This window comes from Salminus brasiliensis, chromosome 16 (genome assembly GCF_030463535.1).
Source record: "Salminus brasiliensis chromosome 16, fSalBra1.hap2, whole genome shotgun sequence".
Taxonomy (NCBI): Eukaryota; Metazoa; Chordata; class Actinopteri; order Characiformes; family Bryconidae; genus Salminus; species Salminus brasiliensis.
The window spans coordinates 6,663,779-6,679,557 of record NC_132893.1 but is presented as its reverse complement, the minus strand read 5'-3'; the positions used below and the strand labels follow the sequence as shown (position 1 = coordinate 6,679,557).

The 15,779-nt window shown below is 43.1% G+C and overlaps 2 protein-coding genes across 4 annotated transcripts in view; both read right to left on the bottom strand.

Annotated features, from left to right (window-relative positions):
• c3ar1 (C3a anaphylatoxin chemotactic receptor) overlaps positions 1 to 4,266 on the bottom strand; it is a 4,591-nt gene extending 325 nt beyond the window's left edge. The window contains exons 1-2 of the mRNA XM_072658815.1: positions 3,986 to 4,266; positions 1 to 1,424 (exon numbers count right to left, since the gene is read on the bottom strand). The exon at positions 1 to 1,424 is cut by the window's left edge and continues 325 nt beyond it. Coding sequence (XP_072514916.1) covers positions 310 to 1,368 — 1,059 coding nt within the window. The 5' untranslated portion in view covers positions 1,369 to 1,424; positions 3,986 to 4,266 and the 3' untranslated portion in view covers positions 1 to 309. The remainder of the gene's footprint in view (positions 1,425 to 3,985) is intronic.
• Positions 4,267 to 6,916: 2,650 nt separating this feature from the next.
• Positions 6,917 to 15,779, bottom strand: part of apc (APC regulator of WNT signaling pathway) — a 44,261-nt gene continuing 35,398 nt past the window's right edge. For all 3 annotated transcript variants that reach the window (XM_072659699.1, XM_072659698.1, XM_072659700.1), the window contains 4 exons: positions 15,037 to 15,114; positions 14,780 to 14,896; positions 14,475 to 14,689; positions 6,917 to 14,341 (listed from right to left, as the gene is read on the bottom strand). In XM_072659699.1, coding sequence (XP_072515800.1) covers positions 7,996 to 14,341; positions 14,475 to 14,689; positions 14,780 to 14,896; positions 15,037 to 15,114 — 6,756 coding nt within the window. In that variant the 3' untranslated portion in view covers positions 6,917 to 7,995. The remainder of the gene's footprint in view (positions 14,342 to 14,474; positions 14,690 to 14,779; positions 14,897 to 15,036; positions 15,115 to 15,779) is intronic.

Genomic DNA, 15,779 nt, shown 5'->3' with positions numbered 1-15,779 from the left:
GTAAACAAACATATTTACCCAACCAGGTCTTGGATGATAACTTTAAATAACCCTGGACTCCCATGAGGAGAGCTTTGGAGATGTTGTAATGAACAAAGTGATGGAAAATCATGTGAAAGTTGTGTGTATTTACCGTACTATCAGTGTTCTAATTCACACAGGTGCCTAAAACCCATGCACAGTACTGTGTATAGGCAATCATTTGGTACAATAGAACTTTCATTGCTGATGGAACTAACATTGAAAGTAGGCCCGCTTAGCAAAAGTGTCTTAGATTGCGCTAGTATAAACCCATCCACCTGTGTTCGATCAGAGTTGTGCCTCTGATGTTCTGGTGGCATGAGACTGCTGTCCTTTGGAGTTCGCAGAAGAGTGTGTGCCATCTTCACTGAACGCCCTCTCGAGGACTCGTCTCAGAGAGAGCTTAACTTTCTCTTTAAAATCCTGCCCCATGAACACGTACAGCACAGGGTTCATGCAGCTGTTGATGTACGCCAAAGAGATGACTAGCGGGTCCAACGTAAGGGCCAGCGTGGAGACCTTTTTCTCACCGTAGATGTGCATCAAGCCCAGCACGTGATACGGCAGCCAGGAGAGAAAGAAGGCCAACACAACTACCAGCATGATCCGGAAGGCTCTTCCGGAGCGGAAATTGCTGCGGCTGACCTTCCGGGCGATGAGGGTATAGCATGCTGCAATGCACAGTAGAGGCATTAAGAAGCCCAGCAGGAACCTGACAACAGTTAATGTTCTGTAGGAGTCCCCTATGAGGTCGGATTGGTTGAAGTAGTCTTCTTCCGTCATACCACTACTGGAAACGAAAACGCAAATGGTCATGTTTAGGTCTTCCACAGTCAAAGTCTGACGATAAATCATGTTGGGCAAGCTCAGTAATAAGGCCAGGATCCAGGCCACGACACAGCAGACTGAAGCTAGGCCCAGACTACGATTATTCTGAGACCAAACTGGCTTAATAACCTGGATGAAGCGGTCAAAGCTGATGAGGCTCAACGTGAAGACACTGGCAAACATGTTGATGACAATAATGGCAGGCAGGACCTTGCACATGATGTTCCCAAACGGCCAATCACTCAAAAGGACTGCTGCCATTGTAAAAGGGATGGTGAGGCAGCAAAGAAGGTCAGCGACGGCCAGGTTAAGGAACCAGGTTGTGTTCACAGTCCTCTTCATCTTTACGCCTGCAATCCACACCACAAGGGCATTCCCAGGGACTCCAAGGAGACAGGTCAGGCAGTAGAAGACCAGTGACACCACTGTGATGGCGTGGCTGGTCCCTGTGTCATCATGGGACGTATAATCGTAGTCTGGATCTGTGCTGAAGTATGTGTAGATCTCTGTATCGTTCATTCTGTCTCCTTTGGGAAATCAAGCAGATCTTACGTACTTTACTCTTCCTTTCATTACTGTTTGGAAAGAAGAATAAAAAGATGATGTGATGAGCACCATTTCTGGAGATCATCTCAAGCAGCATTGTTAATCAAACCTTACATTGGCAGCTCAAGTAACTTAATACAGGAAAATGACAATATCTTGCAACTAACAACTGCGATTACCCACAGGGCCCAGTCCGTTTCCTTCCCTTATACTCTACTCACCCACAAAATTGCAAGCCCTATCAGGTAGGCCACCTTCCTTCCTATGTTGCTGTGGCTGTTTATGATCCAATCAGCAACGCTTACTTTGAGACGATGAAAAGAATGACTACACCCAACACCTAAGTTTGCTCACAATCCCACTACATTGCAAACTTATCACAGGGGTCACACATCAGGTAGGCACCGCCCTTCGTCAGTGTTTCGCTGAATTAAGCCCATGACACCTTCAGATGGCTCAAAAGTTTAGTCTGAAGTCCTAGACCCACTCCCATCCAAACTCAGGATTGCACAGGATCAACTACTGATGTGACCTCCCTACAAAACCTCCCCAACACCTACATCAACGGGTCTAATATAATCACCCACACTCGCTCACCTCATGGCCACGACTTAATTTTATTTAAGTGGGATTTCCCCAGCAGGGCTCCATAGCCACTTTCCTTTCCGAAGCTCTGTCAACCTCCTTTTCAATTGGAACCGTTAAGCTCTAGAGCTCACAATATCAGGCCTCAGAGTAGTTACCGCAATGCAATGTGGAGCCGGTTGTTTACTGCCCACATCTGCCAAGAACCTATCTTCCAATCTTGTTTGCCTTCACAGTCATTTGCATAACCTACCCGAAATGCAGTTCTTGTGAGCTGTACTGCTGCCGTAAGCGTAATCGGGTGTTCTGCATCTACGGCCACTTTTGGCTGACCACAACAAGAATGAATTATTAGGAAGTAATGGAGTCTGTGATACAAACAAAAAGCTAAAGCTGTGCATTAGTTTTTAGGGGGGTACAAGGACTTTGCTGAAACACTAATCAGTTGAGGTAAGAACATTTCATGCTAGGTTTGAGTATAAATGGTATTTAGCATAGCCTGCTATGTTCACTTTGGCAGACAATCAGCAAGCCTTTCTAGATGCATTAATCAATCTGCGTTGATAGAAATTCTACCTCAGCGTTTTTCGTCTCTCCAAAACAAAAACTAAGCTTGAGGCCCCTGAACACCCTGCTGAAAATTGCGGCTAAACACTAGCTTTTGCTACGGTAGCTGATTTCAGATGGTCCAGTGGTTGAAACTCTGGTCACCCAAATGAAAACATATGCTAATAAACCAGCTGATTAAGCTGGGTAAACAGCTTAGCTCTACAGAATTTTCACTTGAGTGCGACGGACTAGCTTTGCTTCATCAGCGTGGCCATCTTGACCGGTGCTTGTTGACCACTTTGGTCCGGCACTTTGTTCATGCTTGTAGACCAGCTAGACCATCAAACCCAAACTTCAACATGCCCTTTGTTAGTCACCAGCCAAGCTTGTCTACCAGCTTAACCAGCTTCACCAATTTGAGCTGGCCAGGCTGTTTCTATTCAGGTCCCTTATCCTCACGAAAACGACACTAGCTCTAGGAAAAAGGATTGTGGAGATGCTTAAAAACAACGTCCAAGCATTGGTCCACTGCGGTTTCATGTGGGGTGAGCTGCTTTACATGGCTGATGACCAGCTGTTTCAGCTGTTATCAGACTTAATTACATGATATTCCAAAACACAGCAGTTTCTCTCTCTCAAACTTTAGAAAGATGTTCTAAGCTGTGTGTGTTTTAATTGTTTAAATGACTTATTTTTTGCGGGCAGTGCAGAAGAGCTGGAGCTATGCACCCAGATGGACGTTCTTTTAAGTCATTTGGTCATTGGTGTCATGGTAAAGATATGACTCATTTATGATAAACTGTTCAATATGTTTAATGTCTGAATATGTTTAGATTTAATGTTTATAAAATGCAGTTTCAATGGAAAAGGAGAATTTTTGTAGCTCTGTTACCTTTTTCTAAGGTTGAAATAAAACTGGTTCTACATTTTTAGCCATCATTTTGCAGGTGAAATGAGGTTGGCACATTAATAAACTACTTTCTGTTCTTCATACTGAAATATGAACACTGCGGGTAACTGAAGGTGCCTGTACTTGCGGAAACATGTAGAAATATCCAAACACACCCAAAACTAAAAAGGAGTGTTAAACTAAACAAAAAAGAAAAAGAGTTGAGGGTTGTGGCAAATTACGTTTATGAACTTTATTTATAGTTAACAGGACGTGACCTATAAACCACTGAAATTCTTTACATTTCATTTCCCCAAATACGTACATACTTACATAAACAAAGCATTCTTTGAAGGTTTACAACAACTCTGAGAAAGAACTGACTGCTTAACTGTGTCAAATCCTCTATGAACGCAAAGCTTTTCTAGATCGTTCTTTAAAGCAAAGCAGATATCGTTTAAAGAATATTTTCGTATAGCACCAAAAACTAGAGTTTAGGGTTAGGTCCAAGTCTAAAAGTACCCCCTTTTGATAAGAGTGTACCTGATAAAAGAAGAGCAGACTTACCCTGCTGGATCGTGCTGCCCCCAAACAACTTCTGACCACAAGCTGGAAAGGAAAGGAAATACCCAGGAAAAAACACAGCAGCAGTTTATGCAATCAACCTCATCAAGCAGCTGCAAATAGAGGGCTGGAGTTTACATAATGAATGTCAAACAGCAACCGAAACAAAGAAGGCTTGAACTACAGAACCACAAAATCCATAGGGGAAAAAAAACAACAACTAAGAAATAAGATGACAATTAGACCTGGTTCAAATTCCAAATAACAGCAAACAAAAACAGCACTGAAGAAACCTTAAGTCATGTAGTCTACTAGAGGGTGAAATAAGGAAACTACAGACAAGTGTGAATGACAGTGAAATTTTTGTACTTCCTATTTCAGAAAGTTGTATAATAAGTCCTAACTAAGACTAAACACGTGTTGAGGACGTTATTAGATACTTGCTATTCTGTCCTTGTTGGCAGGGAAAATCTGACCCGTTTTAAAAACCTATTGCTGTGAAGTGCAGAGTATGTTATGAACATTACGACCATGAACACAGCAACCAAACACCACCTCCGTCCCAGTTTCCACTATACAATCATTCAAAAGTTAACTTTCCAAAAGTACAAAAGTTCAAACACTTATTTTAAGAGTAGGCTGTTTTTTTTTGTTTTTTTTTTAAACATTTTGAGGTGCATGAGGTATTAATGTTCTGGCCTGAACAGGATGATTATTTTTAACCACCTTGTTAGTTAATATTCCAGGTCATATTAAGCCATAAAACACACCATAGTTTTCCTGTAATCTTCCATACAGTGTAATGACAATTCCACCATTTTTATACATTTTCAGAGTTTAAAAAAATAAAAAAATAAAAATCAAAGACACATTTATAAGAAAACTAAATAATATTATCATTAAGAGTTCTAATAATTAGCTGCTCCAATATATTTCTTTAATTCCTTTAAGGGTCAATATATAATAACAACAAAAAGTGGTGAAATACAATCCGGATTCCAAAAAAGTTGGGACACTGAACAAATTGTGAATAAAAACTGAATGCAATGATGTAGAGATGGCAAATGTCAATATTTTATTTGTAATAGAACACTGATGACAGATCAAAAGTTTAATTTGAGTAAATGTAACATTTTAAAGGAGAAATATGTTGATTCAAAATTTCATGGCGTCAACAAATCCCAAAAAAGTTGGGACAAGTAGCAATAAGTGGCTGGAAAAAGGAAATTGAGCATATAACAAACAGCTGGAAGACCAATTAACACTAATTAGGTCAATTGACAACATGATTGGGTATAAAAAGAGCTTCTCAGAGTGTCAGTGTCTCTCTGAAGCAAAGATGGTAAGAGGATCACCAATTCCACCATTGTTGCGCAGAAAGATAGTGCAGCAATACCAGAATGGTGTTACCCAGCGTGAAATAGCAAAGCTTTTTAAGTTATCATCATCAACCGTGCTTAACATCATCAAAAGATTCAGAGAATCTGGAACAATCGCTGTGCGTAAGGGTCAAGGCCGTAAAACTCTACTGGATGCTCGTGATCTCCGGGCCCTTAAACGTCACTGCACCTCAAACAGGAATGCCACGGTCAAGAAAATAACAGAATGGGCTCAGGAATACTTCCAGAAATCATGGTCAGTGAACACAATCCACCGTGCCATCCGCCGTTGCCAGCTGAAACTCTACAGTGCAAAGAGGAAGCCATTTCTAAGCAAGCTCCACAAGCTCAGACATTTGCACTGGGCCAGGGGTCTTTTAAAATGGAGTGTGAAATGGCCAGCCTGCAGTCCAGATCTTCCACCTATAGAGAACATTTGGCGCATCATAAAGAGGAAGGTGCGACAAAGAAGGCCCAAGACGACTGAACAGTTAGAGGCCTGTATTGGACATGAATGGGAGAGCATTCCTATTTCTAAACTTGAGAAACTGGTCTCCTCTGTAGCCAAACGTCTGTTGAGTGTTGTAAGAAAAAGGGGGGATGCCACACAGTGGTAAAAATGGCCTTGTCCCAACTTTTTGGGGATTTATTAACGCCATGAAATTTTGAATCAACATATTTCTCCTTTAAAATGTTACATTTACTCAGATTAAACTTTTGATCTGTCATCTATGTTCTATTAAGAATAAAATATTGACATTTGCCATCTCCACATCATTGCATTCAGTTTTTATTCACAATTTGTTTAGTGTCCCAACTTTTTTGGAATCCGGTTTGTACCATAAATCAATGATGTTCTCACATCATTCAGTGTTCTCAGGTTCATGTTTAACCTCCTCTTATACCACCTCCAGCAATCAAGAGAAAACACACATGCTTCGAGATTGCACCCCAAGGCAGTGTTGATAGTTTGGCTTCATATGGAAGGAAAATGTCCTTTACTGTTCATCCTTTCTTCATTTTTAATCATTCAGTTTTGGGACTTGACTGGTAGCTAAACATTCTCAGTATTTTTACACTGTAATGGTATCGTTAGACATTGCACAAAGAATCCTGATAAATTCGACTAACATTTACTAGATATTTTAGCTAGATTAGGACGGAGTGAATTAACGATTGTATGTTTCAGGACAAAGTGGATATCTGTAACAAAGAATGTACCATCAAAAAAGGGTTTAGGTAAAGACACAGAAATTTCCCCAAAAATCTCATTTACGTATATATATATATATATATATCGTCCAGGTCATGCAAAAAAAAAAAAAAAATTATCATATCAAAATACATATTTTGTGCAAAGTTTGTGGTGGATGCACCAATAGAAACGCTCCAAAATTACTTGGAATAAAAAAAAAAAATCATTGAAAATTACGTTTTTTCCCCTTCTCCTGTAAAGTTGCCATTTTGGACATACCATTTTTTTTTTGCACGACATTGACAATATATTTTATTAACTTGTTTCAAGCAGAATAATAAAACTTGCACAACAAGCAACTCTCACCAAATTGGTGTTTATTAATTTGCCATTTGTAATTTGAAATGCGTGTCAAACATCAATCAGCCTACTTTATTGCATGAGGAACAAAATAAAATGTGGTCATTCACAACGTTTTGGCAGAGTAGTATATCATCTGATTATGTGCTTAACAGTAATTGTGAATAAAGGGTAAAATAAAATGAACTTTAAAAAAAAAAAAAAAGAAAAAAAAAAGAAAAAAAAGGTACCAACACCAAAAACCCTACAGCAATAATTTAAATTCAGAAATAACTTCAGCCTTCGAAACAGCTTCAGACCAAAGTGTCCTTTAGAAGACACTCACCTCGACTGGAAACATTATACACAAACGGCAGAGCAATGAATCTAGCTACTTTTTAGAATCTATGTCCATTGTAAAGATCCTTATTCGAAAGGGGATTCCCCCCCTCCCAAAGTTAATTCCTTACTTTCAAAAGCACACACAAAAGTGTAAAATGTTACACTACAGCTATCGGTACGTCATGTGTCCACAGAAATGTTCAGCTTTACTTCAGGAAATACCAGACCACTGGATCAGTTCATGCAAGGAGCAGAAGTCATAAAACATACAATATGTGGCAGTAAAAATGACGGTTGAATTAATACAGGTGTACAGTTTGCCTTAAAAATCAAATGCATTAGTACTGAAGTCCACCAAGGCTAGCTCCACATCCCAAATATTCCACTTCCAAGTGATTATCTATGTCAAGTCAGGCAAGATACGAGATCTTGGCGCGAGTTTAAATTAAATATATACATAAATCTGTACAGTACAAATTGACATACAATATCCTTTTAGAGTCTTCCCCATCATCCCCCCCCAAAACCTCTCTAATAACCAAGTGTGCCTGCCACAATTCTACCAGCATAGATACACAGCTTTACATTGGCTTCAACTACAACAACTTCAACAACAGCTGCATTTTTCCACAGAGACAGACAAAATAAAAACATAATCCAAGCCTGTTTAAGTGTTTTTCAGTCCAGTAGCACAAGAGTCTTGGGTATTGACAATTTAAAGGCCAACTGTCAATTAAGAGTTCCTTGTTTTACTTTACTTACACAGACGTAACAATATAGGAGCCACTCTCTGTTGTGTCTCCTTTCGAGTCTTTCTTTTTGACATTGCTGTTAACCGGAGTAGGGATCTGGGACGGCCTCGGCGTTATGCCGTCAGCGCTGCTCTTTCTGGGGCTGGGTGTGTAATTGAAAGGACTAACCCTTGCAGCGACTGCACCGCTAGGGGAGCTGTGTTTGCTGGAGTTGGTCGAGCTGAAAGGCGTACGCTCGGCGACTGCGATTTCATGAACTTCAGTGGCGATGTTTGGGTTGCTCAAAAGAGGATTGATGTCAGTCACCTTTTTGTCAAGGCTCTCGCTGCTTCTGATCAAGTTCAAATTAGTTTCTGAACCAAGGCGCCGCTCGTTCGCTGTGGGCTGCTTGGGCTGCACTTCGCTCAAGTCCCAATCAGAGGGATGTACTTTTCCAGGCAAGCTGTCAATGACCGGAGGCGTGTTTCCCGTTGGGGACTTGCTAGACCTAGGACTGTTAATGGGGCAATCTTCAATCCTAACCCACACATCCTCGCTCTTAGACCCTGTGGCACTCATCTGATGAGACAAATCCCCAGTTGGATCAGCCAGGTCCAGAGTCATTGAGGGACTCGCTTCATTCTCTTTTATTTTCCGCCATGTTCCTTTCCGTTCCAGACCCCCCTCCTTGCTCTGGCCGGAACGTTGTGGAGGGTTGGCTGGCTGACGTTCATCTTCACTTTTGCCCTTGTCACTAGACTCTGATGAGGCAGAGAGAATAGAGGAACTGCTGCCTGTTCTCTTCCAAGTGCCAACTCTTGGGAGGGAAGAGGAATGCTTGCTGTGCTCCCTTTTCCATGTCCCTGCTCTGTTAATTGGGAGTCTGGAAGGGCTCTCTGAATGGGAGCGGGAAATGTCTTGCCGTCTCAGTGACTTACCATCTCCATTCTCGGAGGAATTCTGGCTTTGAGGGGACTTCCTCCAACCGCTTCCTTGGTAGGGCAAAGAAAGAGACATGTCTGGAAGCGATGGGCTTGATACAGGTGTTTGTGACTGGCTGGGAGATGAAGGTGATAAGGATTCAAAAGAAGCAGACTCTTCCAACTTCCTTTTTAACGTTGGACTAGGGGCTTCTTTAATGAATGTGGACTGGCGAACGAGTCCAGGTTTCTCGGACCGGTCAGACTCACTCCCACTTGACTTCGTGGATGACATTCGGGACAACTCTGCCTTTTTTGAAGTAGCGGTGGCTCCACACTGATTTAAACTCTTTGAGGCAGATTCACTCCTGGGTATTCCACTGGTGCTCCTTGGCAAGCCACTCTGCTTTGGAGGCGTTTGCTGGCCCAACTGTCTTCCCGGGGAGGTGTAAGATATTCGGCCAGATCCAGATGGTTTAGAGGCAGCACTCGGAGAAACGGTACGAGGTATCTGAGATAACTTGTTAGATGGAGTCAGACCATTTCTACCTGGTGAGACCGAGGTGCGACCTGGAGACTGCATGGGTCTAGTGAGGGATTGCTGAGGCGGTCTAGATGGTGTGGAGTCTCTGGATCCTGATCGAGAGGAAGCTTTACTTGATCCCCCTTGTGAGGAAGGTGCTTCTCTGGCAGGACTAGGATCTGTTTTAGATGGCGCTTTAATGGTTCTGGGAGAGTTTACAGAATTTGGTCCCTGGGCTGGGGGCTTGGCAACCTGGCTACGTGCAGGAGGCTTTTTTGGAATAGGACTAGTACTAGGTGAACTGCTTCTCACTCCAGGTACGTGGGTCATTGTTCTCCCTCTGGAAACCACAGGAACTTGAGCTTGTCTCTGTTGAGAGGCCATGCTTTCAAGACTGGGTCGGGGTTTCCCAGTAATGAGACTTTTATACACCTTCTTACCCCCTTTTAAGCTTTTAGCAGCTTCTTCCTCTTTCTTCTTTGTTTCTAAAGTGCTTTTTTCACCAGGTTTCAATATTCTTGGGCCTTTGTTGGTAGACTGCTTGCTGTCATCTTGATTCACAGGCAGGTGGAATGGGGACCCAATAGATATACCAGATTTGAGAGAGAGGATAGAGTCTGAATCTGATGAGCCCTGTCTTGACAGACTGGCTGCAGCCTGGTGTAGACTGCTGACAATTGAATTGGCCCCTTCTTGGATGGCTTTCCAGTCGAATGACTCGGAGTCTGGTGATAAGGCTTGCTCTGAAATAGGGCTGTGTGTATCTGTGAGATCCAGTATGAGGTCTGGCTCCTCTGCTAAAATGCCATCAGCCAAGATGTTTTTCTCCTCCTTTTCGACTCCTTGGTCATCACTTTTGCTTCTGGGTGGCTGTTTCTTCTTCTTTGGCATTGCAGAACTGATGCACTCCTGCAGGAGGTCATCCTCAGAATCAATGCTGAGAGAGCTAAGAGAACTATTTCGAGAAAAACATACAGGGGTGTCCTCAACGTGAAAAGCTTTTGGGGCATAACCAGAGGCTTGTGGCCTGGGCATTTCCACCTGAGTAGTGTCCTCTTTGTGTGAGCAGTCCTTGTTGTTGTTTTCTTGGTCAATGTCACTTAATGAACTCAGAGAGGAGTTTCTTGAGAAACATACTGGAGTGTCTTCGATTGAAAATTTTTGCTTTTCGTCAGGCACTGTTCCTGTATTTTCTTTGGCTGCTAGAGGAAACCCTTGCTTTTGAAGGGGCTTGGTTGGAGCGCTCTGAAAAGTAGTCACTCGGTTGGCGTTTCCAGGCTGCTCTCCATTGCTCTTCAAAGGTGGGACTTTTCTTTGTTCCTTATCCTTTCTGAGCTCAGCCCTTTCTTTAGAAAGGTCAAGATCATCGTCTTCAAAGTCAAGCGAACTCAGCGAATCATTGCGAGAGAAGCAATAGGGAGTACCCTCAATTGGTGTGTAATGGTGCGGAGAATCAAAGGTAAAACCTGGACGCGCTCTTTCCTCAGAACTTACGGGCTTATCAGCAAACTCTCTAGGGCCTACTCTGGGCTCTAATTTTTTTGTTTCAGTATTTTTATCAGGATATGATGCCGCTTCTGATAAGTTACTGGGAGCATCCGGCCGCTTGAGCATCCTTGCTCTGTACTCGCTGCTTTGAGGCATAGGTTTTACAGGTGAAGTTGGCTTTTTCTTCTCAAAGTCCTGCTGAACTAGATTGCCAGTTGCAGTAGGTGGGTGCTGAGGCTGATCAGACATTTTCTGCACTCTAAAAGGTTTGTGCATTTTACCTTTTGGCATTGCAGAGTTGATGCATTCAGCAAGAATGTCATCCCCTTCGTTCTCAGCAGGAGCACCTAGTGAGTCAGGTGATGCAACATCCTTAGTTTCTGCACTTTTGCCTTCTGGGACAGTGTCTCGTCTTTGGTTGGATGCCTCTGCATGAGGCGCTGGATTTTCAATCGTTGCCAACTCATTTGGAGGTGAATCAATTGTAAGGTCACTGAGAGATGTTGCAGTGGAGAAGTTTATGGGTGTTCCTTCTACGCAATACACCCGAGGCATATCCTCTCCATGAGTTAGTGCCACGTGTTTCTGCTGTCCCCTGCTTTGTGAGGGAAGTAATTTGTAAACAGGGAGCTGGCTTGGCTTACGGGCCACTGGTGGGGGTATCCTTGAGGAGGTTGGCGGGGTTTGTTTCTTGGGTTTTCTTGACGATTTTGTGGGCATAGCTGAATTTATACAGGCCTCCAGGATCTCTATGTCGTCATCATCATCAGAGTCATCCAAGATGTCTTTCTCGGGTTCAGTCGCTGCTGGAGGCTTCTCTTGCCCCTTGGACTCTTTAACCTCATCCTTCTCAGGTTCAGAGTCATTTCCATGGTCATCTTCATGAACTGGAGGCATGATCTTCAGCTCAACATCCTTTTGAATAAAGGGCTCATCTAGACTTAGCGCACTGAGGCTAGAAGCACATGAAAATCCATCTGGCGTACTCTCTGTGGCAAAGTGCAAAAGTGTGTCGTTATCTGGAAGTACTTGGACTTTTTGCACAGCAGCATTAACGGCAGCATGCCTCGGAGCCAAATCCTGCTTTTCAGAGTGGGGTGGTACAGTAACTTTTTGTTTTATAGATGTCGAACGTGGCGGTGGGGGTGGTGGCGTCTTGCTACGACTGGGAGGCATCGTTTGACCAGGGCTATCCGGTAGATCACTGGGGCTAATAATTCCACTCACCATTCCACTGCAAGGCTCACTTTGTACAGAGCTAGCAATCGAGTGGCTTTCAAAACTGTCAAGAGAGCTGACAGAAGTGCACCTGCTGAACATAAGAGGCGTCTCTTGCACGTAATGTTCTGGGGGACTTTTAGGGGTCTGGGCACCACTTTTGGAGGGCGATTTAGCACCCGATGAAAATTCCACTGCTTTGTGATGCCTGGAACCCTCTCCATGCCCAACGTGTGACCCTTGGTGTCGTGGGGGTTTCATTCGGACATAGTGTCCAGAGGACTGACTCTCTGTTGTGCGTTGGTCTGGGACATTGGATTCTTTCTCAGAAACAGGCAATGTTGGGTAGTTGCTAGATGCATTGACATTTCGCTTACAGCTCTCCATTTCATCTTCAGAGGACAAAGATGACAGGGAGCTCCCCCTTGAGAAACATATGGGCGTGTCCTCCACACAATAGGTCTGCAGTGTCTCTTGATTTATTGTAGGAGCCTTGCAGGTTGGCTTCTGAATGGCCCTACCAGGCCCTGATCGTGTTTGAGCTGTGGATGGGTGGAGCTGTTTTTGCCTACTCTGATTCTTAATAGAGGACACTGAAGATGAGCTGTCCTGACTTAACTGGTCTTTGACAGAGCTCTGAGATGAAGATTGTTTTGAGTGACTGAACACTGCCTTCTTGGGACCTTCAGAATACTTAAGACTGTAATCAATTGGTTGCTCGACATGATGATCTTCATTGTACTTCATGCTGTAATTGGTTGGCTGCTCATCAAGTTGCTCCTCTTCTGAATAGCGCTCACTGTAGTTGGTTGGCTTGTCATCACCAAAATCGTCCACGGTGCAAATAGTTTGGCTCATCTTTTTATTCATTCCATGACTAGAACCACTGCTACTTTGCTCATTAGGTCCCCTTGATCGGAAGCTTCCAGACATGTCTTGTTGAACAAATCTGGGCTGGAATTTTTTACGTTTATCCTCACTTTCTGCACTTCCCTCGGCGTACATTGGATAACCTGGGCTTTGGGACCTGGGAGCTTTCTGGTCAGAGCGTTTCATTTCTTCCTCCAGGGTCTTGGGCCTTGCCCACCTCTCGTTCTGACTTGGACTTTGCCGGCCGGAGTTGAGCTGCTCATCCGAATACTTCAAACTATAGTTAATTGGTGTGTCTAGATCGCCATCGTCATCCTCCATATGATTCGCATTGTGTATCTTATGGGCAAGGTCAGCAGGATACTTTCTGTAAACACAGCATTTGCTTTCGTCATCCTCTGAGTAGGAGTCTACAGATGGTTTCATCTGGCCTCTTTTGCCATAGCCGTCAGTGCTGTTGACACTATTTAGACTGTCATTAGATGCTCGATACTCTAGTTTGGGCATTGGGCAAGGTCTGCCGGATGGGTCTGGTTTGCTGTAGTTGTAAAGGTTTTGGTGGCCGTGAACACTGGTCTGGCGTCTGATCATGTCATCCTGCACCATATGAGTGTCTGAGGTTGAACCTGAGGTTCTATCATCGAGGCCTAAGTGCATGCCTTGTACTTCTTCCATTACCATTGCTATCTGGGCGGCGGTGGTAGGAATCTGCATTCCAATTCTTTTACTAGAGTCAGGTTCAGGGTGGAAACCTCTTCGCTCCCTGTCAAGACTCTTGTCCCGCTCAGCCCTAATGCTTTCCGCGGCTCCTCTATTCTCCCGTGAAGATGGACTGGACAGCACTGGAGTGTTCATGTAAGGGGACCGAACACCAACGCCACTAGTGTTATAACCATCTGACCTGCATACCCCATCGTAATCACCGTACACATTGTGCTTGTGTCGAGGCTTTCCTCTGTGAGAAGCCTTGGGACTCAAATTGTCTATGTTATCAAACGTCTCGGAAAGATGTTGTGCATCCAGTTCCTCAATTAGTGCTTTCTGTTTTCGTACATGTAGTGAAGGTAGGCTAGATCCAGGAGACATTATATTGGCATCCTTGTATTTGGCAGGTCGGTTGGCCATGAGGTTCCTCAACGCTGCAGCACTGCCCATGGCGATCATTTTGTGCTTGGAGTGAATCAGATTTTTCAGCATGCTAACCGCACCCATATCCCACAAAGCCTCCTGGTCCTTCGCGTTACGAGCAGAGAGGTTCCAAAGTGTCCCGCAAGCATTGCTCACTATGGTCAAACTGTGAGACTTAAGGTGCTGCAGAAGAGTCTGAAGACAGCTGTTCTCCCTTAGGATTTGCCTACAGAAACATCGGAGAGGGGCAAAGATAAGCAATAGTGGAACAGCAGCCATGTACACTTTACCAGCAATTAACTCATTACGAACAGCGGTCGTATTCATAGGACACAGAAGTAATAGAAATGTCACTTCACCTGTGCTCCTCGTTTGTGGCTATAAGACTTGATACATTCCTCAGGATGCCTCCACCACTTTCAATAATGGCAAGGGTGTTAGTTTGGCTTCTGTAGGTAAGAGTGCTCACTAAAAAGGCCAGGGCTCCAGCAACAGAACAAATGTCAGCTTTGTTTTCAGTACAGTGAGCAGATAAGTTCCAAAGGGCACTGAGGACACTTTTTAATGTGGATTCCTATAAAAAGAAAAAAAAATAAACACCACATGCATGCAATACCACTGATCAATGTATTTTTGCTGCTATTCATTTCTAAAGGAGCCCTACCTTCTGAACCTCAAGAGCACATTCCATCAGTGCTCGAACACTGCCAACCTCACGCAATGTCTTTTTACTATTCACATCTGCACGCCAAGACAGATTCCTTAGGACACTGGCAATGACCTGAGTGGAAACATCAGAATTTAGTTGGTTACTTTTTTTTTTTAATTCAGTTAAATAACATGAACTGAATGGTTGATATAGGTATACAGGCATGTAAAAAATATAAATAGAAAGAGAGAGAAAAAAATATATAAATTTACCTGCTGCAAATCTTCACTCTCAGATTTTAGCTGAGCTACCATGGCCCTCATGCAGCCCTTCATGGAACAAAGTGTAGCCTGAAAAAGAAATGGGATAAACTGTCAATAACAAGAACAGTAACACGATACTTTGTTAAGCATAAAATTAGTTTAACCACTTGGCCAGGATCATCTTTAATTCTGTAAAGTACAATAAGATAAAGTACTTTTATGAAAATATATATGTATAATTACATTTTTCTACAGCAAACAGGTTTTGGACAATAGAGACGCTAGCATTACCACTACTGAGCGCTGGATTATGGCCAGTTAAGACGGCTTTGCTTGGTCGTAACTGTGGTCGACAGCCTGGCAAGCTAATGCAAGGTTAAAGTGAGTACCTTTGCAATGTTAAACATATACATTACTACAATAAAGAAAGATTTACTCAATCAGTGTGGTGACCACAGTAATGCAATTTGCACTCACTACAAATGAGGCAACAAAGTCTTATAACTTGAGTTCAGAAGATTTAAAAAAAGGGCAGCGGTGCTGAGACATTTCAGGCGGTTCTGTGTTAAGGAAATATTAGCCCAGTCCTTTTGGACTCCCTCTAAGGTCTGACAAACTTAGAAGACTGGTACTTTTAAATTCTCCAATCTACAAGTTCTCTGATGAAACTATATGCTTTGCTCCCTCTTGTGACAAAATAAAGGAAGCGACAAAAAAAAGGCTACCATTAGAACCTGCTACTACATATATGA